Genomic DNA, 14,341 nt, shown 5'->3' with positions numbered 1-14,341 from the left:
TGCGGTGGGTTACAGCCTTGCAAGTGTCCAGGGCGATGTGGTGCCAGCCCCAGAGATGGAGCCTGTGTGTGGGTTGTACCCAGCCTTGTGTTCTCCTGTTTCAGGGGCTGAGAAAGATCTTGCTGGAGGAGCAAAGGAGAGCTTTCCTGCAGAGGGCCCTTCATGCAGTTCACAATGGACCGATGCACATCAGCCAAGCTGGGCTGGTTTTCCTGTATGCAATCTTGGGGGAAGCCGGCCGCTTGATGGGGCACAAAGTCAGCAGCTACGTTGGGGAGTGCGGGGAGGGAGGAGAGTGAGCTCACGGCCCCTCGGCTCTGTTCCACGTAAAGTTGCTGTCGTCCCATCATGACCTGTTGTGTGGGGACAACATGGAGCAGAGAGAGGTCACTACACACCGGAGTCTGAGCTCTAGCTCACAGTGGGGTCCATTTGTACTTCACAGACTAACTCAATTGGTGACCTGCCCCTGTCTGTAAGGTGCAAATCTCCCTTGCCTTCTGAGCAAACTGGCCTTGAGGAGAACGGGAGGCCTGCCAAGTGCCTTGGAGAAAGGAATGAATTAATTTGCCTAGGCAGGATGGCACCAGCCTGTCCTTTGCACATGTCATGCCCCTGAGGGTCAAGGTCTCTTGCTAGGCCCAAAGATACACAGCGTGTTCCCTCAGGACAAGCTTCCCATTCCCAGTCTGCAGTCAGGAGTCTAGGAGGTGCACAGGTCCCCGCATGGCTACATTTCTTCTCCTGCCCACGATCCTGTGCTTGCTCTAGGGAGAATGGAGGATTCAGGCACTTGGCGCTGCTGATCTGCCCCATTGCCCAGAGCTGCCACCCTCTGTCTTTACCACGATTCTCAGAAAAATGTTGCTCAAGGAACCTGCCCCCCATTTCCCTGAGCTGTTGCCAAGACCCCTTGGTTTCAGTCCAATCCCTGCCCCATGACCCCTCCCCACATCCCCTGTCCTTGCTGGGTGTAGGATAGGCTATGACCGGCTCTTGTACCTCTGCAGGAGAAAGAAATCCCCATCAGGGTCCTGAATAAGTTCTTCATTTTCACCTGCCTGAAGGAGCTGCCTAAAGATCTGCAAGGGCACAGCCTACTGGTCACCTCCTCCAGCGCCATCGCCTCTCTCCAGCCGCCCACACTTGCTCCTGCAGGTACTGTCCTGTCCCCTCTGCCCCTGGGGAGCAGGGAGCAGTGGGAAGGGACGGGGAGGCTCTTGGCACTAACACAAACCTGCTCCCTGCCGCGTGTGGGCAATTCTCCCCTCTGCCCTACAGAGTCCTGTCCTAGTATCCGTCCTCCGCAGGTCTTTCCTTTTTTTCCTCTCAATGGCAGGAGCCTTTCCTCGTGCCCTGCTGCCCCCGGGTAAACCTGCCCTCTGCCCCAGGTGGCATGGGTGGGCCTGCAGGGTGTTGCCATCTTTCATGAAGGAGCCCCGGGACCTCTCCCAAGTGGCTGAGCCACCCCAGGACAGGGGGGACCCTCTGCCTCCTGTTAAAGGCTGCTGTCACTCCCACAGTCGGAGACCTGCTTTCCCTTGCTTGTAGCTCTCTCAGCCATAGTCTTTTTGGGGCTGAGGTCCATTCAGAGCATCTACCTCATCTTGAACGTGGCTGGGCAGTGATGCCTAAAGATGTTCAGCTTCTTCCAGGCAGGAGGCTAAGCACCATCTATTTTTTTTCCCCTCATTCAAATGTTCAGGCCTTTGTGTCCTGGGAAAGCTCCCAGTCCCCACTTCCTCACATCGCAGCCTTGTATCATGGTCCCAATGCATGGATCTAATCTTCTGCTGCTTTTTCTTACGCTGCGTAGCAACACCTGCAGACCACCTCAACCCTGACAGCACCTCCATGAGAGAAGATGACCTCCCCAACCTCACCGGGAGCCCGATGGCTACAGAGAAAAGCTGCAACAGCGCTGAAGCCACCACACACGTCACCGACTGACAAGTCATCATCCAGTCTGAGCCATCCTCCACAGCCAAGTCAGCCTCTGCAAGAGGAGCAGCCTGAGAAACCCTCGTGGTGAAGAACTTGAATATCTTCCAGACCAGCTCTGCAAAGGGCTGGGGAAAGACCAGGCACCACGAGTTCGTAGTGCCCAGGTTGCCAAGTGGACGATGCTTTTGTTGTGTGGATGGCATCTTGTGACCCCTGCCTCAGGGCTTTGGCCGGTCGCCATTTGGGGCCAGGAAGGAATTTTTTCCCCCTTCATTTACGGAACCAACTTCTGGGGGTTTTTCGCCTTCCTCTGAGGCATCGGGACATAGTCAGACCATCCCGGCGTCTGTTGTGTTAGTAGCCTGTCCTTGAATCCATCAAGAGCCATTCAGGGAGTGAAGACAGCAAAGGCATAAACCATGTGCACTGTTGAACATTGATTTAGTGTAATGTGTAATGTTGAACATAGATGTTATAGAAACTAAGAGTAGATGTAGGATAATAAAGTTAAGCTTTAGTTTTCTTTTCTTATAAGTGTTGGTGTTCATCTCAAATTCCTGTGTGAAATACAAGCTCATGACATGCAAGGTAAGAAAGAAGACAAGGTGATCCACTGCTGTAGAGAACAGGGTCTACAACACACAGGAGAAACCTGGCATGTTTAGCTCAGAAAGTCAAGGTCGAGCTGCCTGAGAAACTGCTAATACTGTTCAATGGGAAACCACCTTTATTCCTCAACAAGTCAACGCTGGGTGGTCAGGGAGGTGTTTCAAGAAAGTTGCAACGGGAAAAGTTCTCTCTGCTCCAGGTTGCCGAGGTGCTTTGGGTAGATGTGATATCTCTTAGGAGATATATTTGGAAAAAATGTTCTTTGTAAGCTTTTGGGCACAAACACCCACTGCCACAACCAATAACTGTTCTCTAGGTTGGTCTTTGTCAAGACCAGAGGGAGAAATAGAAGAGAGATGGGGATGGGGAGTATGTTTCAGGAGCAATGGCTTTGTGGTGCTGAAGGCACTCAATGGGAAGGGAAGGACCCAGCTGTGAATCCCAGCTGGAACGCAGATTTCTCCAGAGTCTTTTCATTGGAATAAGCAGGGCCCTTTGCTACACAGTATATTTTTCTGGTGAAAGTACAATGTGTACAAATGGGCCCTTGTAACAGGCTTATCTGAATAGCAGGGGACAAACCCCTGCCTGCCCCACTCCCCCTGCGCGATCCATGGAGCCCATTCCAGGCTAATATTTGTACAAAGTCACTGGAGTCAAGAGCTCTCAGTCATGGGGGCTGTGGGGTTTCTGGGGTTTTGAGCTCTGTTTGTTTGGTGTGGGTTGGGAAGACCCAGCTCTGTATCCATGTTGCAGCACAGGGATCTTCCCAGTCTTTTCCACTGGAATAAACAAGGCCCTTGGGAATAAACCCACTTAGCCCCCCCCCCCGGCACTCAGGGCTAGGTCTGGCTTGCAGGGATCCGCGCAGTCTGGATCCAGACCCCCGCCTGCAGTTGTGGGAGCAGTGGCACCCGTGGTCGGAGCAGATCGGTGTCAGTTCAGGGAGCCTCAGGGATTCACGCAGCCGTCAGTCACCCCCCAGCGCCGCAGCGCACGTCCATGGCGGCTCCGCACCCTGCAATTCAGTGGCAGTTCCTCATCTTGTCCCACCCCAAATCCCTGGCCCCTCCAGGAGCCCTGCAGACCACAGGACATGGCTCTGGGGACTGGATCCAGCTCACCGGCCGTATTTTTGACACCCTGCTGGGAGCTGTTCTCACCAAGCTTTGAGTCACTGCTTTGGTTCTTATTGACGCCTCTCTCCTCTTCCCCCTTGTCCCACATGCGACCCCCAGACCTGGTTATGGCTCCCAGTACTACTCACACTGACACTGTACAAAAGACAGCATCCCTGCCTAGCTCTGTTGCTTTTACCTCGTTCAGCGTCCCTGGGACATTTCCTCCCAGCGTTGCACTGGGAGCTCCTGGCTGGTTGTTTGCCCCCCTGACCTCAAGCACGTGTTCACAGTCACTGCTCTCATGTGACATGTGAGGAGCAGGGGTTCAATGCCCACCCAGCCACCTTCAAGACCCAGGACACCCAAAAGAAGGGAACGGAAAAGCTTGCAGTTGGTATCCAGGCCCGTGCAAAATCTCCGGTATGCTGCTATGTTTTCCCAGCACATTTGCACTGGTCCAGACAGATGGTGAATGAGCACAGGGAACAGTCCTCTGTGTCTGAGGCAGCTCAGCAAATGCATGGCACACTGTGCATGGCCTCCCGCACCGGAGACTGCAAACACTTTCTCATCTCCTCAGGCGCAGCAGCCTTGCCCTGGGCTTCCAGCACGGTGGGTGTGATCAGTGTTGGTGGGGGAGAAGGAGGACGTTGCTGAGGTGCTGCAATCTCCTGACACGGGAATTATATCCCTGGGTGAACATTCACCCCAGCCCCATGGAGGGGCTCTGCCTGCCCCAGGGATGTGCTAGTGCCCAGCCTGACACCTCGGGGCCACAAGTGATGTCCAACCAGCCCAGCTCAGCTCGGACTGATAGCGGCTCTCAGCCCAGCTAACAGAAGCTGGACTCGCTGGACATGACGTGTGTCTTGGGGTCTCAATCCCGGCTCTCCCAGCACAGGGGCACTCCCTGGCACTGCACTGAATGGCCGTGTGTCCCAGTGTGGCACCGGCATCTGAACCTCTCAGAAAAGGCTGTGCTGAGGGGATGTGGAAGGGGAGACTGGAGCCTGAGACTCTTTTCCTCCGAGGAGCAAACAAGAAGGGCCCTGACAAAAGCTTGGCACGTGATGCACATGGGGCTGCGGCTACGTGGCCCAGCCCTGCCCTAGGGAGGGCCCTGCCTGGATGCCAACAGCCCACGGCAAGCAGCTTGTCAGGGCGAGGGGCTGTGGGGTGGGGGAGATCCCCCAGGGAAACTCAAACTAGCAGCTGCAGAACTGCTTGCCCTGCTGCTCCACGTGCCATGGGGCCAGCTGCGCTGCTGGGCTTGGCCTCACCCTGTGCTGCGTGGCACTGGCTGCACTGGTTCCTGAATTGAGTCTCTGCAAAGAGGATTTCTACAGAGGAGCTGAGCCCCAGGGGTTGGGTGTAGCAAACATAGCCAACATTTGGCTGAAACTGGGCATCCAACATCATTTTGCAACACTGTATGAGATCTGCAGTATGAGACTTACGGGGTGGTCAAACACTGGAACCAGCTACCTAGAGCAATCAAAAATTTATTGCTTATTCCCAGTTCCTTATTCCCAGTTCCCTATTTCTTACTCCCAGTGCCCAGTTCCTTTTTCAAAGCTAATCTAGACCTAATAAAAGCTTGTTATTAATGAATTAAACATCTGAAACAGAAAGAATGTCATTAACTATGCACATTTACTAATTAATATTGATAAAAATATTCTGCATCAAGTACAGAGCCCTAAATGATGGGTAGGTTTAAATGGGATTAGGGGGCAAAATACATTTTAGGACACCTCAGACTTCCTGTTGACTCCACTGAGGGACTGCCCTTGACATCTGTGACCAGAGACTTGCCTGGCTCAAAGCGTGGTTTGGCCGTCCCAGGCTGCCAATTGACAGCAGGCTAGCCACTGTGCTAAGTATATGGACCTGAAAAAGGACCTGGATTTTGGGCTGGGATCATAGCTAGATATCCTGTTTTGGGCAACCTCATGGCACATCTCTGTGCCACTGGGGAACTCTTCTGGACATCTCTGACCAGAGACTTGCCCGGGCCAAATGTGGTTCGGCCATGGCAGGCTGCCAATTTACAGCCCCCTGCATTGAAATGGGATTATTTGGGTGCACAGATTTCTCCATGTGGGTAAACTGAGAAAAGCCACTGCCCCAGGGCGCTGGGAGCTCCTTCTGCAGGGATGCACGATATGAGTGCTGATAGATTTGCAAACACCTACGTGAGTCCAGATAAACCCAGAGATTTTCACTAGGAGTCCACAGTGTTCAAACCATTTGACTGTTTGGAGTCTTCCTGAGTTCTTTGCAACTCAAGAATTGCTCCGTTGCTTTGCTCTAGTCCAACAGTGACTGAAAGCTGAGAGCTGGCGTATCATGCCATTAATTGAATGTGTGGCCAGGCATCCCTGAATCTTGGAGCCCTGTCAGGTAATCTGAGCTCTCAGCGTTGGGGGAACACCGTGCTGCAGATCACCATGGTGTGGATCAGCACTAGATCACCTGACAGGGCTCTCAGCTGTGGGAGCTTGCTACTGGACACACCGGGCTTCCTCTGCATCAGCACTTTGGCATGATGGGATCTGATGCTTGATCCCACAATTATACCTTCTGCTATGCATGTGGCATGGCTAGAAGCACAGTTGTGTGGCTTGTGCAACAGATGTCCTTGTGCCTTTACTGAACATCTGGCAGGGGTCTTTTGGTCAGTTGGCAGCAGCAGCGGGTTCCACATCCTGGGTTAGGAACAGAGGCTCCTTGTACAAAACCCAATGAGGGGTAGGAGATATTGAATACAATCTACAACAGGTAGCACTGACCAGAGAGCTGTTGAGGGACAGCGAAGCATTGAGTCTGCCCTCCTGATCGCTCTCATCAGCTCCCAGGTCATTGTGCTGGCCATTGTGGAGTCCACTCCATGTCTCTCTATATAGAGAGAGCCCCTCACTCTGGTTGGCTTTTACAGGCCAGAGCCCATTGCTGCAGGTTGGTGTCTATGTGCTTTGGAAGGAAGGGAGCAGAGGTCAGTCTTCTGAGTAAAAGAGGGCCAGACGTGGTGGCCAGACATGGTTCCAGCCTTTGCCCCTTTTGTCCAATAGTTTCCTGGTCTTGCAGCACCTACCCGGGGTGTGGGAGACCATGGTTAAATTCCCTTGTCTGCCTGTTCATTGAAATAAACAAAACTAACTATTTTGAAGTCCTGTTTTTTTTCCCCAAATAAAATAAACTCAGGGAACAAAAAACTTTTTTTTCCCCATTGCATTCTTCTTCATTTAGTGAGTTTGTTTTAATTGAATGATGGTATAATAAAACCCAGGAGAGGACTAGCAAGTTGCAAGCTGCTTTTGCCTTTGACTATTAACTTTTTTTTTCAATGAAATGCTATAGGGATTCAAAGCCAGTTTTGAAATAATTTTTCAGTGAAATCATAAGCTTCACAGTTTATGCAAAGATCAGTGAAACAGAGAAGAGAATGAATCTCTTTAAACCTGGGTTCTTTGCCGAAGAAAAACAAGTGAAGTATCGTAATTGCAGAGATTGACATACGGTGACTTAAACGACGATAAACCAGCTTCCCATGTGCTTTTAATCTGATCAAACTAAAAGTTAAAAATGTTACTTTATGTTCATATTCTTTTCAAACAGAATGTAGAAATGGAGTTGGTTATGTCTTGCTATTCAATTTTAATTTACTGGTGTGTCTAGTAGCATCCTGCTTAATTTATCATTTTTAATTATTATAATTTTTTCTTTAACTGCGGAATGTGATTGGCATCCAGGCAAAGCTTTTCACAAGTAAAGAAAGCTTTAGCAATGTGTGAGGACCTTTTTCTCCTTAGCCTGAAGGATTAATTTATGAAGATCCATTGTCTGGTACATCTGGATCATGAATTTTGGTAGCTGAAGGAATGATCCTGCTCTCTTAGGTGGAAAAGGAGAATGAAGGTAAGTGGCATTTCCTATGAGCTTTGTTGGGACGAAAATACCAGATTGAGGGGTGTAGACATTGAACAGTAAGGTTAAAGAAGAAACAGATCGTTGGCATTAGTGAAGATGAGGGACAGAATACAAGCCTATCTCCAAGTATTGGTATTTAGTATAGGTTTTCTTTGTGACCCTCTTGCTCCATAACTGTCCCCTCGTCCACATCCATAATTGTCCTCCTTCCTCTCATGCAGCTGGTACTGGCTACAGTTGGAGGCGGGCAATCAGATAAGGTAGATCAGTAGCTTGGTACAATTTGGGAATTCCTGTGCTCCTGCAAATAAGTAGTGAGGAGCTGGAATGGGCGGATGACTGGTCTAATCCAGAAAGAAAGGGCAAGAGGAGATGGATAGTGCTGGAGTGAATAAGCACTGGAGTGAGTTTCAGTACTGAATCCAATGGAGTGTATGTCCTTCATTAGTGGGTCTTCCATTGAGCGGCCAGCTGGTCTGATTTATGTTGATGTTCCTTGTGACCACTGCGGTGCCTCTCTGCTCTACTCAGCATCCTGTTAACAGTTTTGTGTACTTAGGTGTGTTTCTGCCCAACTGCAATCCTACATGGTGGGTCAGAGTCAGTGAGAAGTGATGAGTACATTGATTCACATCACTGTGCCAAGGGAGCCATTACCTAGCTGTTTCTGAGACAGGTTTGCAGCTGCTTTGGGTCAGTGGAGAAATGTAGGGACCCCTGAGGAGAACAGGGAACTGGCTCCACTTTGGTTTGCTGTTGACCATCCCAGCAATGGAGTTAAGACTGTCAAAGTGGAGATGTCTTTAGGGAATGATCTGCTTAAAAGCATGGAAAGACTGCAAGACTATAGCAGGTCAGAAATACTCCAGTAGCAGTTGGCGCATCTGCATGTTCCCGGGACTGCGCATTTGGTACTGCACAGTTCTGGCAGTGCACGGTTACTTTTAGATGCTATGTTGCTGTAGCAAATGAGCTACGGTGGTGTAGCTGACCACTATGGCGATGTAGCATTGGCATCACGGTTTGTGCCTGCCAATGCTGCATTGCCATAACTCGTCACAACAATGATGTAGTGTCTCATGTAGTCACTCCCAGGTAGTCTGTTTTTTTTTTCCTTCAGCAGTAAATAGCATTATTTTTTGAGGAATTCATGAACAAATTAATGAATCATTTAAATTAAGCAATAGCCACAATTTTTTCAAGGCATATATGCTTTCTCAAATAGCTCTAGGAAGACCTGGCGTGCTGTTGTGGCTACAGTAGTCCAGGATATGTGAAAAGCAAAGTCTTTTTTAGTAATAACTTTTACTGGACCAACTACTGTATAGTTGAAAGAGCTGTTAGACAAGCCTTTGGGCACAAAATCAAGTTTCTCTGACATTTCTTCCAGATATGCCGTTGGTCCAATAAAAGAGATCACCGGACAAGCCCTTGAATCTAGGAAGAAGAACTTTTTCAGGATGATGCGGGACAAGGTTGTATTCATTCTTTTGTAGCTATTCAATGTATGTGTACATTTTTCTGAAAAGACAGCTCTAAATGACCTGATAGACTTTTGTGTCTGACATTCTGCCTTTCTACCAGATTGTGTGCCCATTTGCCCAGGCACCATCATCATGGTATCTGAGTGCCTCATGAGGCTTCAGCCAAGGTCCAGATGTGAAAAAAAAATCCCAGAATAGTAGAAAACATTAATGCAGCATCTGTCCCCACCAGCTAAATTTGCCTCAGGGAAATGACTGAGAGGAGTGGCACTGGAATGGGACATTGCAGACTAGGATGCTGCTTGCAGCTGTACTAGTGACTTTGTGTGTTTCTTTCCTTTCTCATCCTTTGACTTCTGTCAGTTGAGAGAGTGAGCTCTTTGGAATAGGAGCTGCCTATCTATGTCCAGCATCTGCTGTGGCAAGGGTTTGAACTTTGTTGGCAAAGGAAAAATTGCCTTAACTATGGCATGTCTGGCACTTCATCCACCTGATACCTCAGTACCTCACAACTGAAATGGGCTGCTGGGAAGCTGGGACCCATTGCTAAGTGGGAGTTAGTTCCTTAGATAGAGGCTGTAGTCTCCTTGGGCTTATTTCTGCTTTGCTTTGCATGGCTAAATGGCATGTATGCAGCTGTGTAACTGCAGCTTTGGGAACTTGTGCAGAGTTTGCAATTCTGTTTCCTACAGAAATGGGGGTTGGAATTGCCCTCCATGTGTACTGTCCTGAAGGAAGTTCCTTCCTTTTTTAACCCCCAAACCTAGTTATTAGGCTATTAACCCAAGAAGCAGGAGACCCCAGTTTAAACTTCCTTCCCAGTGCCTCTCAGCATGGTCTAGAGTATTTTCCATCTACCCTTGAGCTTATAAATAGCACTGGGAAAATTTCTTCACCAGTTGGTTTCTTCCCATCCAGGAAAGCAGCCACCTCACTGACCACTGCATTTTTTAGCTAGCTGGCTTTCTTCTGGTTTCCTATGTCTCTTGGCTGCTTAGTGGGCCAGCAAGATTGGAGAGGCTGGACACGTGTCTGCATTGTACTATCTGGTAGCTTGGTGGCTAGAGCCGCATCAGGCTATGGGCTGATACCAGTGGGAAATGCAGATTCCAATCCCCAGCTTAAGGGCAGGCTGAGCACCAAAGACTCCTGATCACTGAGTGAGTGCTTCAGCTGTGCAGTTAAACCATGAAAGAGTCCTTTGTGAGTAGTCAGTATGTTTAATGGACATTTGCATAATTGCAAGCCCAGAGGTGAATTTCAAACTGTGCATAAGTGCCAAAATCCGTAGTCATGCAGCTGTCTGTTATCAGGGGTGCAAAGAACAACAGAATCTAGCCTTTTTCTACTGTATCCTTCTGAGTAATTGCTTTTCTTATTGCTCCCTTTTGTTCTTAGGTCGGACATGATGAGGAATCTCTCTGGGGGAACAGCACCTCGGTGTCGGAGTTCATCCTGCTGGGGTTCTCCAGCCAGCCCAAGACGCAGCTGCTGCTGTTTGTGCTCTTCCTAACTATCTACCTGGCGACCCTCTTTGGGAACAGCCTCCTCATCACACTTGTCATTAATGACTCCCGTCTTCACACACCCATGTACTTCTTTCTGGCCAACCTTTCCTTTGTAGACATCGGCTACACCACCACCACTGTACCCCAGATGCTGGTCCACCTCTTCTCCACAAAGAAAAGTATTTCCTATACTGCCTGTGTTGCGCAGATGTACATCTTCCTTTGTCTGGGGATAATTGAATGTATACACTATGCTGTAATGGCCTATGACCGGTATGTGGCCATTTGTCACCCTCTGCGATACACGGTCATCATGAACAGGTCAGTTTGTGTCAAGATGGCCATCAGCTCCTGGGTATCTGGCTTCCTCTCTGCAATGATTCACACAGGCTTCACCATGAGGTTGCCCTATTGCAGCTTAAATGAAATCAATCACTTCTTTTGCGAGGTGCCAGCCATCCTGAAGCTGGCCTGTGCAGACACACACCTCACTGAGCTGGTGATTTTTGTGATGGCAGTTATACTGCTCCTCACCCCACTGTCTTTGATCCTAATCTCCTATGTATTCATCCTGGAAGCCATCCTGAGGATCAGCTCAGCTGAGGGGAAGATCAAAGCCTTCTCCACCTGCACCTCACACATCACCGTCGTGACTCTCTTCTACGGTGCTGCCATGTTCATGTACATGCGCCCAGCTTCCAGCTACTCACCCGAGCAGGATAAAATGTTTTCCCTCTTGTACAATGTGGTGTCTGCCCTCCTGAATCCTCTTATCTACAGCCTGAGGAACAAGGAGGTCAAAGTAGCCGTACTCAAAATGATGGGCAAGACGGACCACTGAGTTACGGTGGAGGAGGAATGGTCCGGTGGCTCTACAGGATGAGAGTGGAGGGGAGGGGATTTTAGTAATTCATTTCCAGTGGAGAATAAAAGTCATAATGTGTGCCTATCTTTCCATTCCTGCAAGGTAGAAAGTAGGGCTGTGGGAAGCTTCGGGTGGTGACTCGATTCGGAGGAGATTCGGCCCGATTCGGTGGCCAAATCTCCAAATCCGAATCGAATCAGGGGACCAATTTAAAGGTATGAATCGATCCAACGCTCTCCGAATCTTCGGCAAAGATTCAGAGAGCTTTGATGATGTGCACAGTCTCCGGTGACAGCAGCAGGAAGCCGCAGCCACTCCGAGCTGGTAAGTACTAGGGGCAGGAGAGGTGGGGGCTGGGGGAGAGGGGAGGGGACCATGGGGGGACCCCTGCCAGCCCCCCCGACCCCTGTCCACTCCCCCAGTGCCCCCATGGCTGCCCCTGCCCGCCCCAGCTCGGTACTTTAAAAAAAATCCCCGGTGCCCAATTTGATGCTCCTGGGCGGGGGGTGATCCTCACTGCCCCACGCTGCATGGGGGCTCTGCATGAGCCCCCTCAAATCCCCCACCCCTGCTCCTCCGGTCCCCCATGGCTGCCCCACCGGCCGGGGCTTTGGCTTCTTAAGCAAAAAAAAAGCCGAGAAAAGCCCTGGGACTTACCGCTCCTGGTGCAGCCTTGGGGCTTTGGGGGCTGCTGCAGACCCCCCACATGGCGGGGGGCAGCGGGGATTGCCCCCCACCAGCAGAAGCAGTGAGTCCCCGGGTTTCGTCAGGTTTTTTTTTGTTCTTAAAGGGCCGGAGCTGGCCTCTGTGGGACACCTGTGAGGGGGCTGAGGGAGTGGGGTGGGGGTCTCATGCAGAGCCCCCCATGCAGCGTGGGGCAGCAGGCATCAGCCCCCACCTGGCAGCACCAGCTGAGCTGGGGCTTTTTTCCCCCCAAGTGCTGGGAGCTGGGGCGGGCAGGGTGGCCATTGCCAGGCTGGGAGAGGGGCGGGGGGTGGACCTGGCCTGGCTGATTCAGAGATTCAGAGATTTTCAGAGATTTTTCATAGAAAATTAGGATTGGAAGGGACCTTAGGAGGTCATGTAGTCCAACCTGCTCAAAGCAGGACCCTCCCCAACTAGATCATCCCAGCTAAGGCTTTGTCTAGCCGGGACAAAGGATGGAGCTTCCACCACCTCCCTGGGTAACCTGTTCCAGCGTTTTACTACCCTTCTAGTGAGAAAATCCTTCCTAATATCTAACCTAAACTTCCCTTGCTGCAACTTGAAACAGTTGCTTCCTGTTCTGTCATCTGTCACCACTGAAAACAGTCCAGCTCCATCCTCTTTCAGACCTCCTTTCAGCTGAAGGCTGCTATTAAATCCCTTCTCAGTCTTCTATTTTCTGGACTACATAAGTCCAGTTCCCTCAGCCTCTCCTCATAAGTCATGTCCCTCGGCCCCCTCACCATTTGTGTTGCCCTCCACTTGACTCTCTCCAATTTGTCCACTTCCTTGCTGTAGTGAGGGGGCCCAAAACTGAACACAGTACTCCAGATGTGGCCTCACCAGTGCTGAACAGAGGGTAATAATCACTTCCCGTGACCTGCTGACAACACACCTGCCAATGCAGACCAGTATACTGTTAGCCTGCTTGGCAATAAGGACATGCTGTTGGCTCATATTCATTTTATTATCCATTGAAACCTCCTGGGCCTTTTCTGCAGAGCTGCTGCCCAGCCAGTCAGCCCCCAGCCTGTACCGGTGCATGGGATTCTTCCATCCTAAGTGCAGGACCTTGCATTTGTCCTTGTTGAACCTCATGAGAGTCCATTCAGACCTATTCTCCAATTTGTCTAGGGAACGTGTAGATGAAACGGGGGTTTACTTCATCCTAAATTTAAGTGGTGGGTTTTTAGAAACACCGCTTCAATGTAGGGCAAAGTAAACCCCTGTGTCGTGTACACCCATGTCTTACCTGCCTCTCTGGCGGTGGGTAGTGGAAGGCGAGCTGCTGGTGGGTGGAGAGGTCCCTGGGTTCAGGGGGGGGCGAGGGGCAGGGCTAGTGCTTCCCTCTGTGGCAGTGGCAGCCCCCACCCGCCCAGGCAGCACCTGTTGTGGGCACCCAGCTTGGGCGGTCCTGGGGCGCACCACAGCCGCAGAGGGAGGGATCAAGTGCCTGCACAGCTCATGCAGGCAGGCAAGCTCCAGCGGGAAAAAACAAAGAAGATCAGGCTCGCCACTTTTTTTTTCCTTTGATGGAGCCTGCCTTTCCAGACTGCTGCGAGGCTGCCTGCATGGGCTGCCTGCACAGTTCCTGAGCCGCACAGAGCCCGCTGCTTCTCTCCACAGCTGTAGGGCAGCAAACTAAAACTCTTCAGATGTGTTTTAGTTTGCTGTGCCCCAAAATAATTTAATGCACATTATGCCTCTGAATGTGCTACAGCGGCTGGAATTAATGTGCAATACACTGCCAACGCATGCAAACACCAACGCCATTAAAGTGGTACAAAAGCATTTAACTCACCTTAAAGTGTTGTGCACACATGCCTCTTGTTTCATCTACACACACCCTAAGTCACTCTGAATCCTAGCACTACTACCCTCCAGGACATCTACTACTACCCACAGCTTTGTGTCATCTGCAAGCTTGCTGAGGGGGCACTCTATGGCATCTTCCAGGTTGTTGATGAAGGCATTGAACAAAACCAGCCCCAGGACCGATCCCTGGGCCACTCCACTTGATACCAGCTGTAAACTAGACATTGAGCCATTGAGTACTACTCTCCAGCCAGTTTTCTATTCACCTTACAGTTCATTCATTTCACCTGTACTTCCTTAGTTTGCCTGCAAGAATGTTATGGGAGACTGTATCAAAAGCCATGCTAAAATCAAGGTACA

General features: G+C 50.4%; 1 protein-coding gene and 1 long non-coding RNA gene across 2 annotated transcripts; both read left to right on the top strand.

The window, feature by feature from the left end:
* Nucleotides 1–1,016: 1,016 nt before the first annotated feature.
* On the top strand, nucleotides 1,017–2,478 carry LOC132243882 (uncharacterized). The gene is made up of 2 exons (XR_009455454.1): nucleotides 1,017–1,158; nucleotides 1,817–2,478. It is a non-coding gene; the product is annotated as an uncharacterized LOC132243882 (long non-coding RNA).
* A 5,108-nt stretch (nucleotides 2,479–7,586) lies between these two features.
* On the top strand, nucleotides 7,587–11,437 carry LOC102565616 (olfactory receptor 2K2). Its single transcript, XM_059714994.1, has 2 exons — nucleotides 7,587–7,592; nucleotides 10,487–11,437. Exons 1-2 carry the CDS (start codon nucleotides 7,587–7,589, stop codon nucleotides 11,435–11,437), a joined length of 957 nt encoding a protein of 318 aa, XP_059570977.1.
* Nucleotides 11,438–14,341: the final 2,904 nt, after the last annotated feature.

This window comes from Alligator mississippiensis, chromosome 11, assembly GCF_030867095.1.
Source record: "Alligator mississippiensis isolate rAllMis1 chromosome 11, rAllMis1, whole genome shotgun sequence".
NCBI classification, from domain to species: Eukaryota; Metazoa; Chordata; order Crocodylia; family Alligatoridae; genus Alligator; species Alligator mississippiensis.
Note: the sequence above shows the minus strand (reverse complement) of the source record. Positions and strands in the feature narration are given on the sequence as shown.